The 25,986-nt window shown below is 39.0% G+C and overlaps 2 protein-coding genes across 6 annotated transcripts in view; one reads left to right on the top strand and one right to left on the bottom strand.

Annotated features, from left to right (window-relative positions):
* Trs31 (trafficking protein particle complex subunit 31) overlaps positions 1 to 22,256 on the top strand; it is a 105,208-nt gene extending 82,952 nt beyond the window's left edge. Inside the window, exon 6 of the transcript XR_011392621.1 lies at positions 21,467 to 22,256. The gene's annotated coding sequence lies outside the window, so the exon portion shown is untranslated. The remainder of the gene's footprint in view (positions 1 to 21,466) is intronic.
* Positions 1 to 25,986, bottom strand: part of LOC128692766 (clusterin-associated protein 1) — a 149,678-nt gene that overhangs the window by 37,448 nt on the left and 86,244 nt on the right. For all 5 annotated transcript variants that reach the window (XM_070090054.1, XM_070090055.1, XM_053782122.2 and 2 more), the window contains one exon: positions 11,864 to 11,940. In XM_070090054.1, coding sequence (XP_069946155.1) covers positions 11,864 to 11,940 — 77 coding nt within the window. The remainder of the gene's footprint in view (positions 1 to 11,863; positions 11,941 to 25,986) is intronic.

Genomic DNA, 25,986 nt, shown 5'->3' with positions numbered 1-25,986 from the left:
TATAGATATATATATAAAGATTATAATATATATAAATATAAAGATTATAAAGATTACTAAAAAGAATAAGAAGAAGAAAATTGTCAAAGTGGGAAGTCTGAATGTGCGTGGATGTTGTGCAGATGATAAGAAAGAGATGATTGTGGATGTTATGAATGAGAAAAAGCTGGATGTCCTGGCTTTAAGTGAAACAAAGCTGAAGGGGGTGGGAGAGTTTCAGTGGAGAGGAATAAATGGGATTAGGTCAGGGGTTTCAAATAGAGTTAGAGCTAAAGAAGGAGTAGCAATAATGTTGAAGGATAAGCTATGGCAGGAAAAGAGGGACTATAAATGTATTAATTCAAGGATTATGTGGAGCAAAATAAAGATTGGATGTGAAAAGTGGGTTATAATAAGCGTGTATGCACCTGGAGAAGAGAGAAGTGTAGAGGAGAGAGAGAGATTTTGGGAAATGTTGAGTGAATGCGTGGGGAGTTTTGAATCAAGTGTGAGAGTAATGGTGGTTGGGGATTTTAATGCTAAAGTGGGTAAAAATGTTATGGAGGGAGTAGTAGGTAAATTTGGGGTGCCAGGGGTAAATGTAAATGGGGAGCCTTTAATTGAGCTATGTGTAGAAAGAAATTTGGTAATAAGTAATACATATTTTATGAAAAAGAGGATAAATAAATATACAAGGTATGATGTAGCACGTAATGAAAGTAGTTTATTAGATTATGTATTGGTGGATAAAAGGTTGATGGGTAGGCTCCAGGATGTACATGTTTATAGAGGGGCAACTGATATATCGGATCATTATTTAGTTGTAGCTACAGTTAGAGTAAGAGGTAGATGGGAAAAGAGGAAGGTGGCAACAACAAGTAAGAGGGAGGTGAAAGTGTATAAACTAAGGGAGGAGGAAGTTCGGGTGAGATATAAGCGACTATTGGCAGAAAGGTGGGCTAGTGCAAAGATGAGTAGTGGGGGGGTTGAAGAGGGTTGGAATAGTTTTAAAAATGCAGTATTAGAATGTGGGGCAGAAGTTTGTGGTTATAGGAGGGTGGGGGCAGGAGGAAAGAGGAGTGACTGGTGGAATGATGAAGTAAAGGGTGTGATAAAAGAGAAAAAGGTAGCTTATGAGAGGTTTTTACAAAGCAGAAGTGTTATAAGAAGAGCAGAGTATATGGAGAGTAAAAGAAAGGTAAAGAGAGTGGTGAGAGAGTGCAAAAGGAGAGCAGATGATAGAGTGGGAGAGGCACTGTCAAGAAATTTTAATGAAAATAAGAAAAAATTTTGGAGCGAGTTAAACAAGTTAAGAAAGCCTAGGGAAAATATGGATTTGTCAGTTAAAAACAGAGTAGGGGAGTTAGTAGATGGGGAGATGGAGGTATTGGGTAGATGGCGAGAATATTTTGAGGAACTTTTAAATGTTAAGGAAGAAACAGAGGCAGTAATTTCATGCACTGGTCAGGGAGGTATACCATCTTTTAGGAGTGAAGAAGAGCAGAATGTAAGTGTGGGGGAGGTACGTGAGGCATTACGTAAAATGAAAGGGGGTAAAGCAGCTGGAACTGATGGGATCATGACAGAAATGTTAAAAGCAGGGGGGGATATAGTGTTGGAGTGGTTGGTACTTTTGTTTAATAAATGTATGAAAGAGGGGAAGGTACCTAGGGATTGGCAGAGAGCATGTATAGTCCCTTTATATAAAGGGAAAGGGGACAAAAGAGACTGTAAAAATTATAGAGGAATAAGCTTACTGAGTATACCAGGAAAAGTGTACGGTAGGGTTATAATTGAAAGAATTAGAGGTAAGACAGAATGTAGGATTGCGGATGAGCAAGGAGGTTTTAGAGTGGGTAGGGGATGTGTAGATCAGGTGTTTACATTGAAGCATATATGTGAACAGTATTTAGATAAAGATAGGGAGGTTTTTATTGCATTTATGGATTTAGAAAAGGCATATGATAGAGTGGATAGAGGAGCAATGTGGCAGATGTTGCAAGTATATGGAATAGGTGGTAAGTTATTAAATGCTGTAAAGAGTTTTTATGAGGATAGTGAGGCTCAGGTTAGGGTGTGTAGAAGAGAGGGAGACTACTTCCCGGTAAAAGTAGGTCTTAGACAGGGATGTGTAATGTCACCATGGTTGTTTAATATATTTATAGATGGGGTTGTAAAGGAAGTAAATGCTAGGGTGTTTGGGAGAGGGGTGGGATTAAATTATGGGGAATCAAATTCAAAATGGGAATTGACACAGTTACTTTTTGCTGATGATACTGTGCTTATGGGAGATTCTAAAGAAAAATTGCAAAGGTTAGTGGATGAGTTTGGGAATGTGTGTAAAGGTAGAAAGTTGAAAGTGAACATAGAAAAGAGTAAGGTGATGAGGGTGTCAAATGATTTAGATAAAGAAAAATTGGATATCAAATTGGGGAGGAGGAGTATGGAAGGAGTGAATGTTTTCAGATACTTGGGAGTTGACGTGTCGGCGGATGGATTTATGAAGGATGAGGTTAATCATAGAATTGATGAGGGAAAAAAGGTGAGTGGTGCGTTGAGGTATATGTGGAGTCAAAAAACGTTATCTATGGAGGCAAAGAAGGGAATGTATGAAAGTATAGTAGTACCAACACTCTTATATGGGTGTGAAGCTTGGGTGGTAAATGCAGCAGCAAGGAGACGGTTGGAGGCAGCGGAGATGTCCTGTCTAAGGGCAATGTGTGGTGTAAATATTATGCAAAAAATTCGGAGTGTGGAAATTAGGAGAAGGTGTGGAGTTAATAAAAGTATTAGTCAGAGGGCAGAAGAGGGGTTGTTGAGGTGGTTTGGTCATTTAGAGAGAATGGATCACAGTAGAATGACATGGAAAGCATATAAATCTATAGGGGAAGGAAGGCGGGGTAGGGGTCGTCCTCGAAAGGGTTGGAGAGAGGGGGTAAAGGAGGTTTTGTGGGTAAGGGGCTTGGATTTCCAGCAAGCGTGCGTGAGCGTGTTAGATAGGAGTGAATGGAGACGAATGGTACTTGGGACCTGACGATCTGTTGGAGTGTGAGCAGGGTAATATTTAGTGAAGGGATTCAGGGAAACCGGTTATTTTCATATAGTCGGACTTGAGTCCTGGAAATGGGAAGTACAATGCCTGCACTTTAAAGGAGGGGTTTGGGATATTGGCAGTTTGGAGGGATATGTTGTGTATCTTTATATGTGTATGCTTCTAGACTGTTGTATTCTGAGCACCTCTGCAAAAACAGTGATAATGTGCGAGTGTGGTGAAAGTGTTGAATGATGATGAAAGTATTTTCTTTTTGGGGATTTTCTTTCTTTTTTGGGTCACCCTGCCTCGGTGGGAGACGGCCGACTTGTTGAAAAAAAAAAAAAAAAATATATATATATATATATATATATATATATATATATATATATATATATATATATATAGATATAATTCAAAATGGGAACTGACACAAATTACTTTTTGCTGATGATACTCTGCTTATGGAAGATTCTAAAGAAAAATTGCAAAGGTTAGTGGATGAGTTTGAGAATGTGTGTAAAGGTAGAAAGTTGAAAGTGAACATAGAAAAGAGTAAGGTGATGAGGGTATCAAATGATTTAGATAAAGAAAAACTGGATATCAAATTGGGGAGGAGGAGTATGGAAGAAGTGAATGTTTTCAGATACTTGGGAGTTGACGTGTCGGCGGATGGGTTTATGAAGGATGAGGTTAATCATAGAATTGATGAGGGAAAAAAGGTGAGTGGTGCATTGAGGTATATGTGGAGTCAAAAAACGTTATCTATGGAGGCAAAGAAGGGAATGTATGAAAGTATAGTAGTACCAACACTCTTATATGGATGTGAAGCTTGGGTGGTAAATGCAGCAGCGAGGAGACGGTTGGAGGCAGTGGAGATGTCCTGTCTAAGGGCAATGTGTGGTGTAAATATTATGCAGAAAATTCGAAGTGTGGAAATTAGGAGAAGGTGTGGAGTTAATAAAAGCATTAGTCAGAGGGCAGAAGAGGGGTTGTTGAGGTGGTTTGGTCATTTAGAGAGAATGGATCAAAGTAGAATGACATGGAAAGCATATAAATCTATAGGGGAAGGAAGGAGGGGTAGGGGTCGTCCTCGAAAGGGTTGGAAAGAGGGGGTAAAGGAGGTTTTGTGGGCAAGGGGCTTGGACTTCCAGCAAGCGTGCATGAGCGTGTTAGATAGGAGTGAATGGAGACAAATGATACTTGGGACCTGACAATCTGTTGGAGTGTGAGCAGGGTAATATTAAGTGAAGGGATTCAGGGAAACTGGTTATTTTCATATAGTCGGACTTGAGTCCTGGAAATGGGAAGTACAATGCCTGCACTTTAAAGGAGGGGTTTGGGATATTGGCAGTTTGGAGGGATATGTTGTGTATCTTTATACGTATATGCTTCTAAACTGTTGTATTCTGAGCACCTCTGCAAAAGCAGTGATAATGTGTGAGTGTGGTGAAAGTGTTGAATGATGATGAAAGTATTTTCTTTTTGGGGATTTTCTTTCTTTTTTGGGTCACCCTGCCTCGGTGGGAGATGGCCGACTTGTTGAAAAAAAAATATATATATAGTAGTAGGTTGGTAGACAGCAACCACCCAGGGAAGTACTACCGTCCTGCCAGATGACTGTGAAACAAAAACCTGTAACTGTTTTGCATGATGGTAGGATTGCTGGTTTTCTTTTTCTGTCTCATAAACACGCTAGATAACAGGGATATCTTGCTACTCCTACTTACACTTTGGTCACACTTCACAGACACGCACATGCATATATATATATACATACATCTAGGTTTTTCTCCTTATTCTAAATAGCTCTTGTTCTTTTTTATTTCTTCTATTGTCCATGGGGAAGTGGAAAAGAATCTTTCCTCCGTAAGCCATGCGTGTCGTATGAGGCGACTAAAATGCCGGGAGCAATGGGCTAGTAACCCCTTCTCCTGTATACATTTACTAAAAAAGAGAAGAAGAAAAACTTTATAAAACTGGGTTGTTTAAATGTGCGTGGATGTAGTGCGGATGACAAGAAACAGATGATTGCTGATGTTATGAATGAAAAGAAGTTGGATGTCCTGGCTCTAAGCGAAACAAAGCTGAAGGGGGTAGGAGAGTTTCAGTGGGGGGAAATAAATGGGATTAAATCTGGAGTATCTGAGAGAGTTAGAGCAAAGGAAGGGGTAGCAGTAATGTTAAATGATCAGTTATGGAAGGAGAAAAGAGAATATGAATGTGTAAATTCGAGAATTATGTGGATTAAAGTAAAGGTTGGATGCGAGAAGTGGGTCATAATAAGCGTGTATGCACCTGGAGAAGAGAGGAATGCAGAGGAGAGAGAGAGATTTTGGGAGATGTTAAGTGAATGTATAGGAGCCTTTGAACCAAGTGAGAGAGTAATTGTGGTAGGGGACCTGAATGCTAAAGTAGGAGAAACTTTTAGAGAGGGTGTGGTAGGTAAGTTTGGGGTGCCAGGTGTAAATGATAATGGGAGCCCTTTGATTGAACTTTGTATAGAAAGGGGTTTAGTTATAGGTAATACATATTTTAAGAAAAAGAGGATAAATAAGTATACACGATATGATGTAGGGCGAAATGACAGTAGTTTGTTGGATTATGTATTAGTAGATAAAAGACTGTTGAGTAGACTTCAGGATGTACATGTTTATCGAGGGGCCACAGATATATCAGATCACTTTCTAGTTGTAGCTACACTGAGAGTAAAAGGTAGATGGGATACAAGGAGAATAGAAGCATCAGGGAAGAGAGAGGTGAAGGTTTATAAACTAAAAGAGGAGGCAGTTAGGGTAAGATATAAACAGCTATTGGAGGATAGATGGGCTAATGAGAGCATAGGCAATGGGGTCGAAGAGGAATGGGGTAGGTTTAAAAATGTAGTGTTAGAGTGTTCAGCAGAAGTTTGTGGTTACAGGAAAGTGGGTGCAGGAGGGAAGAGGAGCAATTGGTGGAATGATGATGTAAAGAGAGTAGTAAGGGAGAAAAAGTTAGCATATGAGAAGTTTTTACAAAGTAGAAGTGATGCAAGGAGGGAAGAGTATATGGAGAAAAAGAGAGAGGTTAAGAGAGTGGTGAAGCAATGTAAAAAGAGAGCAAATGAGAGAGTGGGTGAGCTGTTATCAACAAATTTTGTTGAAAATAAGAAAAAGTTTTGGAGTGAGATTAACAAGTTAAGGAAGCCTAGAGAACAAATGGATTTGTCAGTTAAAAATAGGAGAGGAGAGTTATTAAATGGAGAGTTAGAGGTATTGGGAAGATGGAGGGAATATTTTGAGGAATTGTTAAATGTTGATGAAGATAGGGAAGCTGTGATTTCGTGTATAGGGCAAGGAGGAATAACATCTTGTAGGAGTGAGGAAGAGCCAGTTGTGAGTGTGGGGGAAGTTCGTGAGGCAGTAGGTAAAATGAAAGGGGGTAAGGCAGCCGGGATTGATGGGATAAAGATAGAAATGTTAAAAGCAGGTGGGGATATAGTTTTGGAGTGGTTGGTGCAATTATTTAATAAATGTATGGAAGAGGGTAAGGTACCTAGGGATTGGCAGAGAGCATGCATAGTTCCTTTGTATAAAGGCAAAGGGGATAAAAGAGAGTGCAAAAATTATAGGGGGATAAGTCTGTTGAGTGTACCTGGTAAAGTGTATGGTAGAGTTATAATTGAAAGAATTAAGAGTAAGACGGAGAATAGGATAGCAGATGAACAAGGAGGCTTTAGGAAAGGTAGGGGGTGTGTGGACCAGGTGTTTACAGTGAAACATATAAGTGAACAGTATTTAGATAAGGCTAAAGAGGTCTTTGTGGCATTTATGGATTTGGAAAAGGCGTATGACAGGGTGGATAGGGGGGCAATGTGGCAGATGTTGCAAGTGTATGGTGTAGGAGGTAGGTTACTGAAAGCAGTGAAGAGTTTTTACGAGGATAGTGAGGCTCAAGTTAGAGTATGTAGAAAAGAGGGAAATTTTTTCCCAGTAAAAGTAGGCCTTAGACAAGGATGTGTGATGTCACCGTGGTTGTTTAATATATTTATAGATGGGGTTGTAAGAGAAGTAAATGCGAGGGTCTTGGCAAGAGGCCATTTGCTCTCTTTTTACATTGCTTCACCACTCTCTTAACTTCTCTCTTTTTCTCCATATACTCTTCCCTCCTTGCATCACTTCTACTTTGTAAAAACTTCTCATATGCTAACTTTTTCTCCCTTACTACTCTCTTTACATCATCATTCCACCAATCGCTCCTCTTCCCTCCTGCACCCACTTTCCTGTAACCACAAACTTCTGCTGAACACTCTAACACTACATTTTTAAACCTACCCCATACCTCTTCGACCCCATTGCCTATGCTCTCATTAGCCCATCTATCCTCCAATAGCTGTTTATATCTTACCCTAACTGCCTCCTCTTTTAGTTTATAAACCTTCACCTCTCTCTTCCCTGATGCTTCTATTCTCCTTGTATCCCATCTACCTTTTACTCTCAGTGTAGCTACAACTAGAAAGTGATCTGATATATCTGTGGCCCCTCTATAAACATGTACATCCTGAAGTCTACTCAACAGTCTTTTATCTACCAATACATAATCCAACAAACTACTGTCATTTCGCCCTACATCATATCGTGTATACTTATTTATCCTCTTTTTCTTAAAATATGTATTACCTATAACTAAACCCCTTTCTATACAAAGTTCAATCAAAGGGCTCCCATTATCATTTACACCTGGCACCCCAAACTTACCTACCACACCCTCTCTAAAAGTTTCTCCTACTTTAGCATTCAAGTCCCCTACCACAATTACTCTCTCACTTGGTTCAAAGGCTCCTATACATTCACTTAACATCTCCCAAAATCTCTCTCTCTCCTCTGCATTCCTCTCTTCTCCAGGTGCATACACGCTTATTATGACCCACTTCTCGCATCCAACCTTTACTTTAATCCACATAATTCTTGAATTTACACATTCATATTCTCTTTTCTCCTTCCATAACTGATCATTTAACATTACTGCTACCCCTTCCTTTGCTCTAACTCTCTCAGATACTCCAGATTTAATCCCATTTATTTCCCCCCACTGAAACTCTCCTACCCCCTTCAGCTTTGTTTCGCTTAGGGCCAGGACATCCAACTTCTTTTCATTCATAACATCAGCAATCATCTGTTTCTTGTCATCCGCACTACATCCACGCACATTTAAGCAACCCAGTTTTATAAAGTTTTTCTTCTTCTCTTTTTTAGTAATTGTATACAGGAGAAGGGGTTACTAGCCCATTGCTCCCGGCATTTTAGTCGCCTCATACGACACGCATGGCTTACGGAGGAAAGATTCTTTTCCACTTCCCCATGGACAATAGAAGAAATAAAAAAGAACAAGAGCTATTTAGAAAAAGGAGAAAAACTTAGATGTATGTATATATATATATGCATGTGCGTGTCTGTGAAGTGTGACCAAAGTGTAAGTAGGAGTAGCAAGATATCCCTGTTATCTTAGCGTGTTTATGAGCGTGGAGTTAAAAGATAAAGAATCACACACAGGGTGGGAGTTGTCACAGCTGCTCTTTGCTGATGACACTGTGCTCTTGGGAGATTCTGAAGAGAAGCTGCAGAGATTGGTGGATGAATTTGGTAGGGTGTGCAAAAGAAGAAAATTAAAGGTGAATACAGGAAAGAGTAAGGTTATGAGGATAACAAAAAGATTAGGTGATGAAAGATTGAATATCAGATTGGAGGGAGAGAGTATGGAGGAGGTGAATGTATTCAGATATTTGGGAGTGGACGTGTCAGCGGATGGGTCTATGAAAGATGAGGTGAATCATAGAATTGATGAGGGAAAAAGAGTGAGTGGTGCACTTAGGAGTCTGTGGAGACAGAGAACTTTGTCCTTGGAGGCAAAGAGGGGAATGTATGAGAGTATAGTTTTACCAACGCTCTTATATGGGTGTGAAGCATGGGTGATGAATGTTGCAGCGAGGAGAAGGCTGGAGGCAGTGGAGATGTCATGTCTGAGGGCAATGTGTGGTGTGAATATAATGCAGAGAATTCGTAGTTTGGAAGTTAGGAGGAGGTGCGGGATTACCAAAACTGTTGTCCAGAGGGCTGAGGAAGGGTTGTTGAGGTGGTTCGGACATATAGAGAGAATGGAGCGAAACAGAATAACTTCAAGAGTGTATCAGTCTGTAGTGGAAGGAAGGCGGGGTAGGGGTCGGCCTAGGAAGGGTTGGAGGGAGGGGGTAAAGGAGGTTTTGTGTGCGAGGGGCTTGGACTTCCAGCAGGCATGCGTGAGCGTGTTTGATAGGAGTGAATGGAGACAAATGGTTTTTAATACTTGACGTGCTGTTGGAGTGTGAGCAAAGTAACATTTATGAAGGGATTCAGGGAAACCGGCAGGCCGGACTTGAGTCCTGGAGATGGGAAGTACAGTGCCTGCACTCTGAAGGAGGGGTGTTAATGTTGCAGTTTAAAAACTGTAGTGTAAAGCACCCTTCTGGCAAGACAGTGATGGAGTGAATGATGGTGAAAGTTTTTCTTTTTCGGGCCACCCTGCCTTGGTGGGAATCGGCCAGTGTGATAATAAAAAAAAAAAAAATAATAAAAATAAAAAGAGAGCAAATGAGAGAGTGGGTGAGATGTTATCAACAAATTTTGTTGAAAATAAGAAAAAGTTTTGGAGTGAGATTAACAAGTTAAGGAAGCCTAGAGAATAAATGGATTTGTCAGTTAAAAATAGGAGAGGAGAGTTATTAAATGGAGAGTTAGAGGTATTGGGAAGATGGAGGGAATATTTTGAGGAATTGTTAAATGTTGATGAACATAGGGAAGCTGTGATTTCGTGTATAGGGAAAAGAGGAATAACATCTTGTAGGAGTGAGGAAGAGCCAGTTGTGAGTGTGGGGGAAGTTCGTGAGGCAGTAGGTAAAATGAAAGGGGGTAAGGCAGCCGGGATTGATGGGATAAAGATAGAAATGTTAAAAGCAGGTGGGGATATAGTTTTGGAGTGGTTGGTGCAATTATTTAATAAATGTATGGAAGAGGGTAAGGTACCTAGGGATTGGCAGAGAGCATGCATAGTTCCTTTGTATAAAGGCAAAGGGGATAAAAGAGAGTACAAAAATTATAGGGGGATAAGTCTGTTGAGTATACCTGGCAAAGTGTATGGTAGAGTTATTATATTGAAAGAATTAAGAGTAAGACAGAGAATAGGACTAAGAACTTTGTCCTTGGAGGCAAAGAGGGGAATGTATGAGAGTATAGTTTTACCAACGATCTTATATGGGTGTGAAGCATGGGTGATGAATGTTGCAGCGAGGAGAAGGCTGGAGGCAGTGGAGATGTCATGTCTGAGGGCAATGTGTGGTGTGAATATAATGCAGAGAATTCATAGTTTGGAAGTTAGGAGGAGGTGTGGGATTACCAAAACTGTTGTCCAGAGGGCTGAGGAAGGGTTGTCGAGGTGGTTCAGACATGTAGAGAGAATGGAGCGAAACAGAGTGACTTCAAGAGTGTATCAGTCTGTAGTGGAAGGAAGGTGGGGTAGGGGTCGGCCTAGGAAAGGTTGGGGGAGGGGGTAAAGGAGGTTTTGTGTGCGAGGGGCTTGGACTTCCAGCGTGCATGCGTGAGCGTGTTTGATATGAGTAAATGGAGACAAATGATTTTTAATACTTGACGTGCTGTTGGAGTGTGAGCAAAGTAACATTTATGAAGGGGTTCAGGGAAACCGGCAGGCCGGACTTGAGTCCTGGAGATGGGAAGTACAGTGCCTGCACTCTGAAGGAGGGGTGTTAATGTTGCAGTTTAAAAACTGTAGTGTAAAGCACCCTTCTGGCTAGACAGTGATGGAGCGAATGATGGTGAAAGTTTTTCTTTTTCGGGCCACCCTGCCTTGGTGGGAATCGGCCAGTGTGATAATAAAAAAAAATATATGTATATATACACACACAAACACACACACACACACACACACACACACACACACACGTGTGCATGCCTGTGTAGTGTAACCTAAGTGTAAGCAGAAGTAGCAAGATATACCTGTTATCCAGCGTGTTTATGAGACAGGAAAAAAGACACCAGCAATCCCACCATTATGTAAAACCGCTGCAGGTTTCTGTTTCACAGTCACCTGGCAGGACGGTAGTACCTCCATGGGTGGTTGCTGTCTACCAGCCTACTACCATCATCTTATATATAGACATATAATAAGAGTAATTCTAATGAACAAAACAGTATATAATAAATGTTGAGTTCTTTTGAACCCCTCCTTCAGAGTGTAGGCACTGTACATCCTGGAGATGGGAAGTACAGTGCCTGCACTCTGAAGGAGGTGTGTTAATGTTGCAGTTTAAAAACTGTAGTATAAAACACCCTTCTGGCAAGACAGTGATGGAGTGAATGATGGTGAAAGTTTTTCTTTTTCGGGCCACCCTGCCTTGGTGGGAATCGGCCAGTGTGATAATAAATAAAAATATATTCTTTTGAACTGTAAAAGGGAAGGAGGATAGGCAATCGCATCTGGCATTGCTGCTCACCATAATGCTCGCTGGCTTATTTTCGCTCACAAGCAAGATATAACATGCTGACTAAATTCAAGGACGGGGCCTCTGTTAATTAAACAGGAACTACATGTACTGTAGTCTTACGTCATGGGAAGGAAGGAAGGAAAAAAAAATTCAAATTGACATGAAGGAACTGACCAATTAATGAGGAAAAATCTTATGAAAGAACATACAAGAAATTGAAACAAGTTTCTCATTCCTCAGATCAAACCTGATAACCTCCATTCCACTGCCAATGTGTGACCCCTAATGATTTAATGCTTCTCCATGAATACAACAATAATAATAATGTATACATTTCTCACTTAATTTTCAGTAGGGTTTCCAGTCTCTTCTCATTCCTTGTTAACGATTCCCTCTTCTTCCTAATTTTTTCCACAATCTGCAAAATAGGAATTTAGGTATGCTGAAAATGGTATATAATACTGATAAGTTGATAATTAACCTTTTCACTGTCCATCACATAGAACTACATCACTGAGGCCATGGTCCCTGACATAGTTCTACGTCAGGAGCTCAGCTCACTCAGATAAGCAGCAAGTGGTAAATTTTGGCTTAGAAATGAATGTGAATGTGCAATGAGTGTGCACAGTATAAAAAAAAAATATCCTGCCCAATGCAGTGCATGATATAAAAGCAAAACTGACAGTGTATGATTTAAAATAGCAACTTGGAGATATGTTCTTGGAGGGTTTTTATGGATTCACTGGCTGTTTATTGGTATCATATGATATGATGGAAGACATACTACTGAAAGAGAGGTGATTTTGGTTGGTTTCATGACAAAGTACGGGTACCATCCGACTTACGACCAAGCTTGGTTCTGACCAACTGGTCGTACGTCAAAATGGACGTAAGTTGAGCCTTTTTAAAAATTGCTGACATACTGGATAGGGCATAATGTCAAACCTTTCCTATATAAACCACCTACATAGTACTGTAATGTAAGGTACAATCATTATTTCATTCTTTTTACCATAATTTACTTTTATTGATATATTTTAATTATTTATGTACTGTATAATATGTATACATGGTAGTGAACTGTATTGTAAATTTTACATCTCATACAGTATCATATGTTACTGTTATCTTTAAGTATTGTCGACACAGTGGAATGGGAGAATACCACTGGTAGTGTCATCCTGCCAGAATGTCCTATAACCTATACCCTAAGTAAAGAGAAACAACTCTGGAACATGTGTAATATGTATCCGGCTGGCTGGCTGGCCGGGTGGTTGGCTGGCTGACTGAATGTGGCTCTCTCTCTATCTGTATCTCCCTCTTTCTCTCTCTCTCTCTCTCTCTCTCTCTCTCTCACAGGTACACATAAGTTATCATACATAGCATAAATTACCAAGGATAACCCAAAAAATCCAGACAGTGCTATACAGTGGATCTGTGCTCCAGTGACCTAATAATAATAATAATAATAATTATTATTGCAATAATACGTATGTACAAATATTAATAATAATTTTTTTTCAACAAGTCGGCAATCTCCCACTGAGGCAGGGTGACCGAAAAAGAAAGAAAATCCCCAAAAAGAAAATACTTCCATCATCATTCAACATTTTCACCTCACTCACACATAATCAGTTTTTACAGAGGTGCCCAGAATACAACAGTTAAAAGTGTATAAGTATAAAAATACACAATATATCCCTCCAAAATGCCAATATCCCAGACCCATCCTTTAGAGTGCAGGCATTGTACTTCCTATTTCCAGGACTCAAGTCCGGTCATATAAAATAACCGGTTTCCCTGAATCCCTTCACTAAATATTACCCTGCTCACACTCCAACAGCTCGTCAGGTCCCAAATACCATTCGTCTCCATTCACTCCTATCTAACACACTCACGCACGCTTGCTGGAAATCCAAACCCCTCGCCCACAACACCTCCTTTACCCCCTCCGTCCAACCTTTTCGAGGATGACCCCTACCCCGCCTTCCTTCCCCTACAGATTTATGCACTCTCCATGTCATTCTACTTTGGTCCATTCTCTCTAAATGACCAAACCAACTTAACAAACCCTCTTCATCCCTCTGACTAATATAATTTATTAACTCCACACCTCCTAATTTCCACACTCCAAATTTTCTGCATAATATTTACACCACACATTGCCCTTAGACAGGACATCTCCACTGCCTCCAACCGCCTCCTCGCTGCAGCATTTACAACCCAAACTTCACACCCATATAAGAGTGTTGGCATTATTATACTTTCATACATTCCCTTCTTTTCCTCCATAGTTAATATTTTTTGCCTCCACATATATCTCAATGCACCACTCACCTTTTTTCCTTCATCAATTCTACGATTAACTTCATCCTTCATAAATCCATCCGCTGACACGTCAACTCCCAAATATCTGAAAATATTCACTTCTTCCATACTCCTCCTCCCCAATTTGATATCCAATTTTTCTTTATCTAAATCATTTGATATCCTCATCACCTTACTCTTTTCTATGTTCACTTTCAACTTTCTACCTTTACACACACTCCCAAATTCGTCCACTAACCTTCGTAATTTTTCTTTAGAACCTCCCATAAGCAGAGTATCATCAGCAAAAAGTAACTGTGTCACTTCCCATTTTGTATTTAATTCTCCATAATTTTATCCCACCCCTCTCCCAAACACCATAGCATTTACTTCTTTTACAACCTCATCTATAAATATATTAAACAACCATGGTGACATTACACATCCCTGTCTAAGACCTACTTTTACCGGGAAGTAGTCTCCCTCTCTTCTACACACCCTAACCTGAGCCTCACTATCCTCATAAAAATTCTTTACAGCATTTAGTAACTTACCACCTATTCCATATACTTGCAACATCTGCCACATTGTTCTCCTATCCACTCTATCATATGCCTTTTCTAAATCCATAAATGCAATAAAACTTCCCTACCTTTATCTAAATACTGTTCACATAACTCAAGAAATCGTAATGACCAGGAGTTTTGAGACTATGACCGCGGGTTCAATCCCGGCCGGGGGTATGGTTGACTGTTCACATATATGCTTCAATGTAAACACTTGATCTACACATCCCCTACCCACTAAAACCTCCTTGCTCATCTGCAAATCTACATTCTGTCTTACTTCTAATTCTTTCAATAATAACCCTACCATACACTTTTCCTGGTATACATACTCAGTAAACTTATTCTATAATTTTTACAATCTCTTTTGCCCCCCTTCCCTTTATATAAAGGGACTATACACACTCCTAGGTAGTAGGTTGGTAGACAGCAACCGCCCAGGGAGGTACTACCGTCCTGCCAAGTGAGTGTAAAACGAAAGCCTGTAATTGTTTTACATGATGGGAAGATTGCTGGTGTCTTTTTTCTGTCTCATAAACATGCAAGATTTCAGGTACATCTTGCTACTTCTACTTACACTTAGGTCACACTATACATACATGTACAAGCATATACATATATACACACCCCTCTGGGTTTTCTTCTATTTTTTCTCTAGTTCTTGTTCTTGTTTATTTCCTCTTATCTCCATGGGGAAGTGGAACAGAATTCTTCCTCCGTAAGCCATGTGTGTTGTAAGAGGCGACTAAAATGCCAGGAGCAAGGGGCTAGTAACCCCTTCTCCTGTATATATTACTAAATGTAGAAGGAGAAACTTTCGTTTTTCCTTTTGGGCCACCCTGCCTCGGTGGGATACGGCCGGTGTGTTGAAAGAAAGAAAGACTATACACGCTCTCTGCCAATCCCTAGGTACCTTCCCCTCTTTCATACATTTATTAAACAAAAATACCAACCACTCCAATACTATGTCCCCCCTGGTTTTAACATTTCTGTCATGATCCCGTCAGTTCCAGCTACTTTACCCCCTTTCATTCTATGTAATGCCTCACGCATCTCCCCCACACTCACATCCTGCCCTTCTTCACTCCTTAAAGATGGTATACCTCCCAGGCCAGTGCATGAAATTACCGCCTCCCTTTCTTCGTCGGCATTTAAAAGTTCTTCAAAATATTCTCGCCATCTACCCAATACCTCCATCTCCCCATCTACTAACTCCCCTACTCTGCTTTTAACTGACAAATCCATTCGTTCCCGAGGCTTTCTTAACTTGTTTAACTCACTCCAAAATTTTTTCTTATTTTCATTAAAATTTTTTGACAGTGCCTCTCCCGCTCTATTATCCACTCTCCTTTTGCACTCTCTCACTACTCTCTTCACCTTTCTTTTACTCTCCATATACTCTATTCTTCTTATAACACTTCTTCTTTGTAAATACCTCTCATAAGCTAACTTTTTCTCTTTTATCACACCCTTTACTTCATCATTCCACCAATCACTCCTCTTTCCTCCTGCACCCACCCTCCTATAACCACAAACTTCTGCCCCACATTCTAATACTGCATTTTTAAAACTATTCCAACCCTCTTCAACCCCTCCCTTAGTTTATACACTTTCACCTCCTTCTTACTTGTTGCCATTTTCCTCTTATCCCATCTACCTCTTACTCTAACTGTAGGTACAACTAGATAATGATCTGATATAACAGTTACCCCTCAATAAATGTGTACATCCTGGAGCCTACCCATCAACCTTTTATCCACCAATACATAATCTAACAAACTACTTTCATTAGGTGCTATATCATACCTTGTATATTTATATATCCTCTTTTTCATAAAATATTTATTACTTATTACCAAACCTCTTTCTACACATAGCTCAATTAAAGGCTCCCCATTTTCATTTATCCCTGGCACCCCAAATTTACCTACTACTCCCTCCACAACATTTTTACCCATTTCAGCATTAAAATCCCCAACCACAAGTACTCTCACACTTGGTTCAAAACTCCCCACGCATTCACTCAACATTTCCCAAAAAATCTCTCTCTGGGGATGTGACTAATGAACACAGGAAATGTTTCAGTGCCAGGAATGTCTACATTGTTTATTATGGACTCTAATTTATTTACCAAATTGGTATTTACCAAATACCAATTTGGTAAATACCAATTTGCCAAATCTGGTAAATATCAAATTTCATATTTATCAAACTTGTTATTTACCAAATTGGTATTTACTAATTTTAAATTGGTATTTACCAACTTCTGTGCATTTTATAGGGTAGTTCAAACAGTTAAATGGGGGTTTCTTGTGCTTAATATAGTGAAAGGCATACTAGCAAAATGGCTAAGGATATGGTGAAATGGAGCAATGGAAATGGCTTAAAATAAGACACAGTTGACAAAATTGCAGATGCATAAATTGCACCAAGAATACTAACTTTGTGCCTGAATAATTTTGTACATTTTTCATCAAACTTATTCTTGAAACATTTTGCCTACACAGTAGGCTTCTTCAGTCAAATACAGAGAGAATAAATTGGAAGCACCAGGAGTAGTGGTGAGGTCAAGATGATGTAATCACTTCATCAACCTTGGAGAAATAAGTTTAAGTTGATCAGTCCCCCAGCCTGGAGAAGAATTCTGCTCCACAGTCTGGAACACTGTGAATCTGAAGCATAAGACTGGAGTTATATATTTGTGATAGAGGGCTTTTAACAGCTGATAAGTGGCCAAGTCCTAGGTAGTAGGTTGGTAAACAGCAACCGCCCAGGGAGGTACTACCGTCCTGCCAAGTGAGTGTACAACAAAAGCCTGTAATTGTTTTACATGATGGTAGGATTGCTGGTGTCTTGTCTGTCTCATAAACATGCAAGATTTCAGGTACATCTTGCTACTTCTACTTGCACTTAGGTCACACTACACATACATGTACAAGCATATGTATACACACACCCCTCTGGGTTTTCTTCTATTTTCTTTCTAGTTGTTGTTCTTATTTATTTCCTCTTACCTCCATGGGGAAGTGGAACAGAATTCTTCCTCCGTAAGCCATGCGTGTTGTAAGAGGCGACTGAAATGCCAGGAGCAAGGGTCTAGTAACCCGTTCTCCTGTATATATTACTAAATGTAAAAGGAGAAACTTTCGTTTTTCCTTTTGGGCCACCCTGCCTCGGTGGGATACGGCCGGTGTGTTGAAAGAAGAAGTGGCCAAGTCTATCAATTAAATGTTTTTCTTTATAAAATACAGAAAGCTTAAATAACTGTCAGAATATCAATGAACAAAATTTCTGGAGTGTGTAGAGTGAGTTTTAAACACACCACAAGATGCAGATAATGTGGGATATGCTATGTAAAATTCCACAGGCGTAAATACCAGTTAGCCATCAAAACAAGAAAATAAATGTTTCTGGTTCTGTAGGAGAGAGAACTTGGCACATGTTTAACCCTTTGACTGTTTCAGGCCCCTTTCTGAAACTGTCATTCTATGTCGCTAAATTTTTGAAAAAAAAAAAATATTATTTTTTTCTTATGAAATGATAAGAGAATCTTTTCCCGATGGTAATGACACCAAAAGTTCGAAATTTGGTCGAAAACTCATGGAATTACGCTCCCGCAAAGTTAGCGGTCTCGGCGACATATGCGTATCGGCGATTTTGCCGACTTTGAGCCTTATTTTCAGCCAATTCCTTTGTGCCAGTTGACTAAACTCATAGCTATTTCTTTAGAACTCCATTTTATCTATCAGCTGAGTACAAGAAACCTCCCATTTACCAATTTGGACTACCCAATATTGTGGTCAGAAATTGGCAATTTGGCCAATTTCACGCAAACTAAAAAAGATGCCAATTTCAAAATAGGGTCCAGAATAAACAAGGTAGACATTCTTGGCACTAAAATAACATATCCTCTGTTCATTAGTCACATCTCTAGGCCCCTCTTATATTATTATTGCTTTCTATTTTGATTTTTTATTCATACAAAAAAATACAAAATTTACTGTTATGCAGACTACTGCATTATTGTAAAAATGGTATAAATAATATCAGTGCACTAGTGAAAGAATATTAGACTCCCCAGTTGACGTGTATTGGACGTGTGGTGTGATTTGTTTACTCCTTAACATTGGTAAAAATCGAACATTTCCGCTACTTTGAGCTCAGTTTCCAGGACGTTTTCATCTTCAAAGTAATGAAAGTCATCTCTATTTCTGTAATATGTTTTCCATTTTATCACCTAAGACCATGAAAACGCAAATACATTGATAAATACTATACGAAAATACACCTCAAAATCAGCGTTTTAATCCAAAAAAAACCGATCAGTTTTTTTTCTCATTATGCACTGTGTGCTGCAGGATTTTTTTTATGTGGTGCACACTGACCACACAGACCCATTCTCTCACATGTGGGCCTACCAGCTTTCTTCCGCTTGATTTGAAGCCGCTAGAATTATTGAGTATATATACGTCTGAAACACTGGCTCATAAGACGTATATATACGACCAAAACAGTCAAAGGGTTAATATATATGTTAAATATTAACAATAGAGCACAAAAAAGTTTCTCTTGGAAACACATGGATATACACATATAAAAACTGGGTAGAGGAACTGAAGATAGATTACATACTAACAGGTAAGTAACACAGGTACAGAATAACACAGATGAGACAGAAACAGTGATGCATAATTACAGAACACACAAAACATCTAGAAGTCCCAGAAAATATTGTAGTAATACAATGTTTTCCTAAAGCTATAACTAACCTGTAACCATACAAATTGTAAAACCACCCATTGTAACCTCAAGGTATTCTAAGATAAAATACATTTTTTTGTTTAAAAGCGATAGTAATTTAACCCCTAAACTGTCCAAACGTAGATCTATGTCTCACCACTAGTGTTCAAAACGAAGATCAACTTTTTATTTTCCTTGCCTCCAAATTTGGCATGACTGGCCTGAGATGCCTGGTCAGTATAGAATGGGTCTTAACATTTGGTGTGTGCAGTACTAAAAAAATTGGGTCCACTTAGTACCTTGTGGGAGCACCAGTTCAATGGAGTGCCAGCTAGAGCAAGCAGTGTGGCAAACACCAGGGATTCACTAATGCCATGTTATATTAACATTTCCCTTTTAAGAGGAAAGTGATGTTGACCCCTAGTTTAGTGACTGAGATGGATATGGCCACAAGTAGCTGAGGAAATATAAAAGAAATCGATAACCAATGTGCAATATTTGTGCCACATTGTATAACCTATGCCCTTAGCAAAGAAAAACAATTCTGGAACGTGTAATATGTGTTCGGCAACCCGGCTGGCTGTCTGATCGAGTTTGGCTGTCTCTATCTCCATCTCTGCCTATCTCTGGCTCTGTCACTGTCTATCTGTCTCTGTCACTGTCTAACTCAGGTACACACAAGTACAATTTCTTCTTCTTTCAATGCACCAGCCATATCCCACTGAGGTGGGGTGGCTCAAAAGGAAAAACGAAAGTTTTGCCTTTTAAATTTAGTAATATATACAAGAGAAGGGGTTACTAGCCCCTTGCTCCCAACATTTTAGTGGCCTCCCACAACACGCATGGCTTACGGAGGAAGAATTCTGTTCCACTTCCCCATGGAGATAAGAGGAAATAAACAAGAACAAGAACCAGAAAGAAAATAGAAGAAAACCCAGAGGGGTATGTATATATATGCTTGTACATGTATGTGTAGTGTGACGTAAGTGTAAGTAGAAGTAGCAAGATGTACCTGAAATCTTGCATGTTTATGAGACAGAAAAAGGGACACCAGCAATCCTACCATCATGTAAAACAATTACAGGCTTTCGTTTTACACTCACTTGGCAGGACGGTAGTACCTCCCTGGGCGGTTGCTGTCTACTAACCTACTACCTATAACAAGTACAATTATACAGTGTAAATTACCTAGGATAACCCAAAAAATCCAGACAAAGTGCTATACTGTACATGTAGATAAAAGGCATAATAAGCATGACTGGCAAGTAATACGCATTTTCAGTTGATCAGGAATCAGACATGACGACTCTGCATCATATATAATACCTGTTGATTCATGAGTGGCTCTGAGACAGAAAGAGATAAGCAGACAGAGACAGGCAGACAGAAATACAGATAAACAGAGACAGAGCTAGCTAGACAGACAGACAGACATGTTTATGTTTAACAGTGAAAACAAATAAAGCCAAGGCAGTGTACGATCATAATATGTCACTCCACTGCTGCACTATCAGCAGCGGAGTGATACTCGTCTTACATTGTGCTTCAGGGAGTTTCATATATACTTCAGCGTGTCTAAAACATTGCTGGGACCCATAAATACTTTGTATATATTTCTAGACAATAGTATGTGACCAAGAGAGGTGAAAATGTTCATCTGTCAGTGTGTCTGATTATTTGAGTACTATTTCAGTACCTAATATTAGTGTCAGAACAAAGATTGGCTATAAAATCACAGAAACTACTATAAATTATCAGAACATAAAAAATTATAAATTAAAAAAAAAAAGGCTGAAGGCAGTGGAGATGTCATGTCTGAAGGTAATGTGTGGTGTGAATACACCACAGTAGGAGAGTAGGAGGAGGTGCAGGATTACCAAAACTATTATCCAGAGGTCTGAGGAAGGGTTGTTGAGGTGTTTCAGACATGTAGAGAGGATGGAACAAAATAGAATGACTTCAAGAGTGTATAAATCTGTAGTGGAGGGAATGCGGGGTAGGGGTTGCTCTAGGAAAAGTTGGAAGGAGGGGGTAAAGGAGGTTTTGTGTGCGAGGGGCTTGAACCTCCAGCAAGCATGCGTGAGTGTATTTGATAAGAGTGAATGGAGACTAATGGTTTTTAGGACTTGACGTGCTGTTGGAGTGTGAGCAGGGTAAAATTTATGAAGGGATTCAGGGAAACCGGCAGGCCAGCCATGAGTTCTGGAGATGGGAAGTACAGTGTCTGCACTGTGAAGGAGGGGTGTTACTGTTGCAGTTTTATAACTTTAGTGTAAGCATGCCTCTGGCAAGACAGTGATGGTGTGAATGATGAAAGTTTTTCTTTTTCAGGCCACCCTGTCTTGGTGGGAAGCAGCCGATGTGTTAATAAAATAAAAAAAAAAAACTGAGAAAAACAGGTATATCAGCAACACTTCTGGAAGCAGCAGGACTCCCTGTTGCTGTCAGGTGAGCATCCAGCGCCAAATTTGCGGCCTTATATCTCCATAAGTACTGACGCTAAATTTTTTTTTTTTTTGGTCTTAATTTAACAGAAAAATACCCTCTTCATTTTTTATTTTTTTTTAAATATTCATAGTGCTGTGAATGAAAGCGTAGATCTACGTGTGGACGGTTAATGGGTTAATAATGATAAAAAGTTGCTACAAAGTATCAGAAAGATCACTATCAGGCTCCAGGCAACACACACACACCCCACTTTTCAAAAGTTTAAATTTACCTAACATACAGAACATCTACATCTAGTACTTTGCTATATACAGGGCACTCAATGCATAAATAAACCCAGTCCTGAAGCTTTTCTTACAGAGCTAAAAAAAACACCTGAACTTGATTCGATTTATAATAATCAAATATAAAGGTCAAAATATCATTCTGTAACCTGCCTGTTCAGCTTGTTTCCAACATTCTTATGCACTTCTCACCTCCACTATATTTATACCCAAATAACTTTCCTATTTTGTGTCCCTGACCCTTCATTTTGATACTGTGTTAATAATGAGTTTTTTTTTTTCAGTAAGTAATCAATATAATTGATTGTTATCTTCAGATAACTTGTTTTGCATTGTACTGTATTGTACTATAGTATATTTTAACCCCTTCAGGGTCCAAGGCCAAAATCTGAAGTGGTGCTCCAGTGTCCAAGAAATTTTGAAAAAAAAAAAAAAAAAAAAAAAATTATTTTTTCTTACAGAATTAAAGAGTATATTTTTGTGAAGGTAATAAGACAAAAAAAAACAAAAATTTCTTATCAGTACTTACCGAGATACAGCGGTGGGAAGTTGACCCAAAATGACCCGGTGGCGGCAACATCAGTGACTTCCGCAAAATCCCATTTTTTTATTTTACGTTTTTTATACTATTTTCTTTTTTTTTTTTTTTCTAATAACATTTGTGGCCTGTGAGACCAGTATAATGTATATTGTATTAGTGTACACTCATTGTATTCCACGCAATAACTGCACTAATTTGTTTATCATTATATTGCTTACAAAACTTGTTTACAAGTTTATTGTAAACAAAATGATGAAAATATTAGTGTGGTTATTGTGTTGAATACAATGGTACCATATGGTACAATGGTGCCATAGGGTGCAATTGTACCATATGGTACAATGGTGCCATAGGGTGCAATTGTACCATATGGTACAATGGCACCATATGATACAATGGTACCATATGGTACAATATGGCACAATGGCACATGATACAATGGTACCATATGATACAATGGTACCATATGATACAATGGTACCATATGGTACAATGGCACCATTTGGTACAATGATACCATATACAATGGTATGATATGGTGCAATGGTACCTTATGGTACCATATGATGCAATGGTACCATATGGTACATTTTACCACACAGTACAATGATACCATATTGTTCATTGTACCATATGGTACTGTTGCATTCAACACAATAAACAATAATATTTTCATTATTATTTTGTTTACAATAGTTGTTTACAACAAAAATATGCAAAAATGTTGTATATTAGTAATGTTCTATTATATATTTACAAGTGTACAGGAACCTGACGTGTTCCTTGAGGTGGATGACAAAGCACTTTGTCTGGGAAACTGCGGAGTCAGTAGCTAGCTTGTGTCGCCACTCACTCAGTCTTGGCTGGTGTCTCATGCCACCAACACCTATTGACCATATGGTACACAGTATCATATGGTACAGGGTACCATATGGTACATTGTACTACATGGTATAGGGTACCATGCAGTATAGGATAACATATGGTGCAGGGTACCATATGGTGCAGGGTACCATATGGTACAGGGTACCATATGGTACAGGGTACCATATGGTACAGGGTTACCATATGGTACAGGGTTACCATATGGTACAGGGTTACCATATGGTACAGGGTTACCATATGGTACATTGTACTATATGGTATAGGGTACCATGCAGTACAGGATAACATATGGTACAGGGTACCATATGGTACAGGGTTACCAGATGGTACAGGGTTACCATATGGCACAGGGTACCATATGGTACAGGGTACCATACAGTACAGGACACCATATGGTACAGATACAGGGATAACTATTGAAATAAGTCACCCTGACTTTTTTGGATTATCCTAAGATTTTATATGTATGCTGCTATGTATGATAATCTATGTAATTGTATTCCTGTACACCTGAATAAACTTACTCAAGTGCATGTGGCATCATAAGTAAGTTTATTTAGTTATACACAAATAAAGTTACATAGAATATCATACTTAGCAGCATATGTTTGGAGAACCTAGGATAACCCAAAAGAGTCAGACAGACTTATTTCCATTAGGGTCCCTGTACCCAGTACCAAATGGTATAATGTACCATATGGTACAATGTACTATATGGTACATTGTACCATATGGTACCATTATACCATATGATACCATTGTATGACATGGCACCACTGTACCATATGGTACCATTGTACCATATGGCACAATGGTACCATATGGTTCAAAACCATAGAATTCGTCTTCAGCTCCACTTCCATCAGTCTTAGAACTGTAAGTTGTGAAGAGGAGAGTCAGAATTCGCCCGGAGAGTGAGTGGGGAGTGAGAGCTTCCTTGTTGCCAGGCACTATGAACAAAGCTACTTTGCCGGCGTTCCCACAATGCCATGCGGGCGTCCAGATTTTTTCTATGGTGTGCACATTGACCACCCAGACCCATTCTCTCAGATGTAGGCCTACCAGCCTTCTCGTGCTAAATTTGGCGCCGCTAGAATTTTGGCGTAGATCTACGGTTTGGACCCTGAATGTAAAGCCGTAGATCTACGGGACGGACCCTGAAAGGGTTAATATTATATATAATCATACAATCTCTTACACCTTGTCAATTACAATTGATCAATTTTAATGAATAATATTGTACCTTGTATATTAACTATTATTTTTAACTTCATGTAAATATGATGGAACCTCAGTACTCGAACAGCTCCCTACTTGAACAATTCAGTTTTCAAACACTTTGTTAAGTAAAAATAATCATTCAGTAGTCGACCATTTGCTCAGCCCTCGACTACACAACCTGCCAGAACTTCGCTGTAAACTACTTAGTGTTTCTTCGTGTTTTTTTATATTATTTGTATAAATAAGTCATGGGGGCCTAAGAAGATTAGTGATAATAGCCAACCAAAAAGAAAATTGATTGGAAAAAATTCATTTGGTACTCGAATAGATCAGCACTCAAACAGCCTTCTAGAACAAATTAAGCTCGAGTACTGAGGTTCCACTGTACTACACAAAAACACAACTACGTAGTTTTTTAGCGTTACACAATTTTAGTCTAAATTTTCCCAAGATGCTGTGCATATTATGTACAGTATATACCCATACTGATTTGAAATAAAATTTGTATTATTATTACTGTTTTATTCTCATTATTAAACAATGAAATTGGTAAATCCTTCTTCCTTTTTTAGCCAACATTTAAGGTTTGATAACAAATATTAATAATAGTTAATAAATAAATAAGATCCTCAAAGAACCAACTATTGTGTTTAGAGCATTTATAAAGACATTTAGAAGGGATGTTTTGGGTAGTGAGATAAGAGCAAAAATCCACAATGTTTATAGATGTGAAAGTCATAGGGCAAGGTGCATGGCACATTTTGCTGTGCAGAACTGTTAAATTCATCAATGATTAAGTAGAAGTACTAAGTATGAAAGTGGAGGTCAAGAATCTAGTAATTATTCTTGTATATAAACCATTATCAACTGCTGAGGAGTTCATGGAACAGATAAGGAAGAAAGATAGGTGCCTCAAAAATTAAAAAAAAATCTTTAGAAATAACAGAACAAAAAGCCATCCAGGAAACTGCAAAAGGCCCTTAATATTTCTACACATTTAAACCAGCAAATAATAGAGCCTACTAGACTGGAGAATACACTAGACCTCATCTTCACTAACAATGATGATCTGATAAGAAATGTCACCATATCAAAAACAATATACTCAGATCACAACATAATTGAGGTTCAGACATGTATGCGTGGAGCCCCAGACCGACATAATGAGACTAGTCACGAGGGAGCATTCACCAAATTCAACTTCAATAACAAAAACATAAAGTGGGACCAAGTAAACCAAGTCCTAACCGATATAAGCTGGGAAGATATACTAAGCAACACAGACCCAAACTTATGCCTAGAACAGATTAACTTGGTGGCACTCGATGTATGCACAAGGCTTATTCCTCTAAGAAAAAGGAGGAGTAGATGTAAAATAGAAAGAGACAGGCGCTCCCTTTACAGGCGAAGGAAAAGAATAACAGAGCGGCTAAAAGAGGTCAATATATCTGAAATGCGTAGGGAGACACTGG

The sequence above is a fragment of the Cherax quadricarinatus genome, chromosome 30, assembly GCF_038502225.1.
Source record: "Cherax quadricarinatus isolate ZL_2023a chromosome 30, ASM3850222v1, whole genome shotgun sequence".
Lineage (NCBI taxonomy): Eukaryota > Metazoa > Arthropoda > Malacostraca > Decapoda > Parastacidae > Cherax > Cherax quadricarinatus.
The sequence above is the reverse complement of the archived record's forward strand: the minus strand, read 5'-3'. Positions and strand labels throughout refer to the sequence as shown.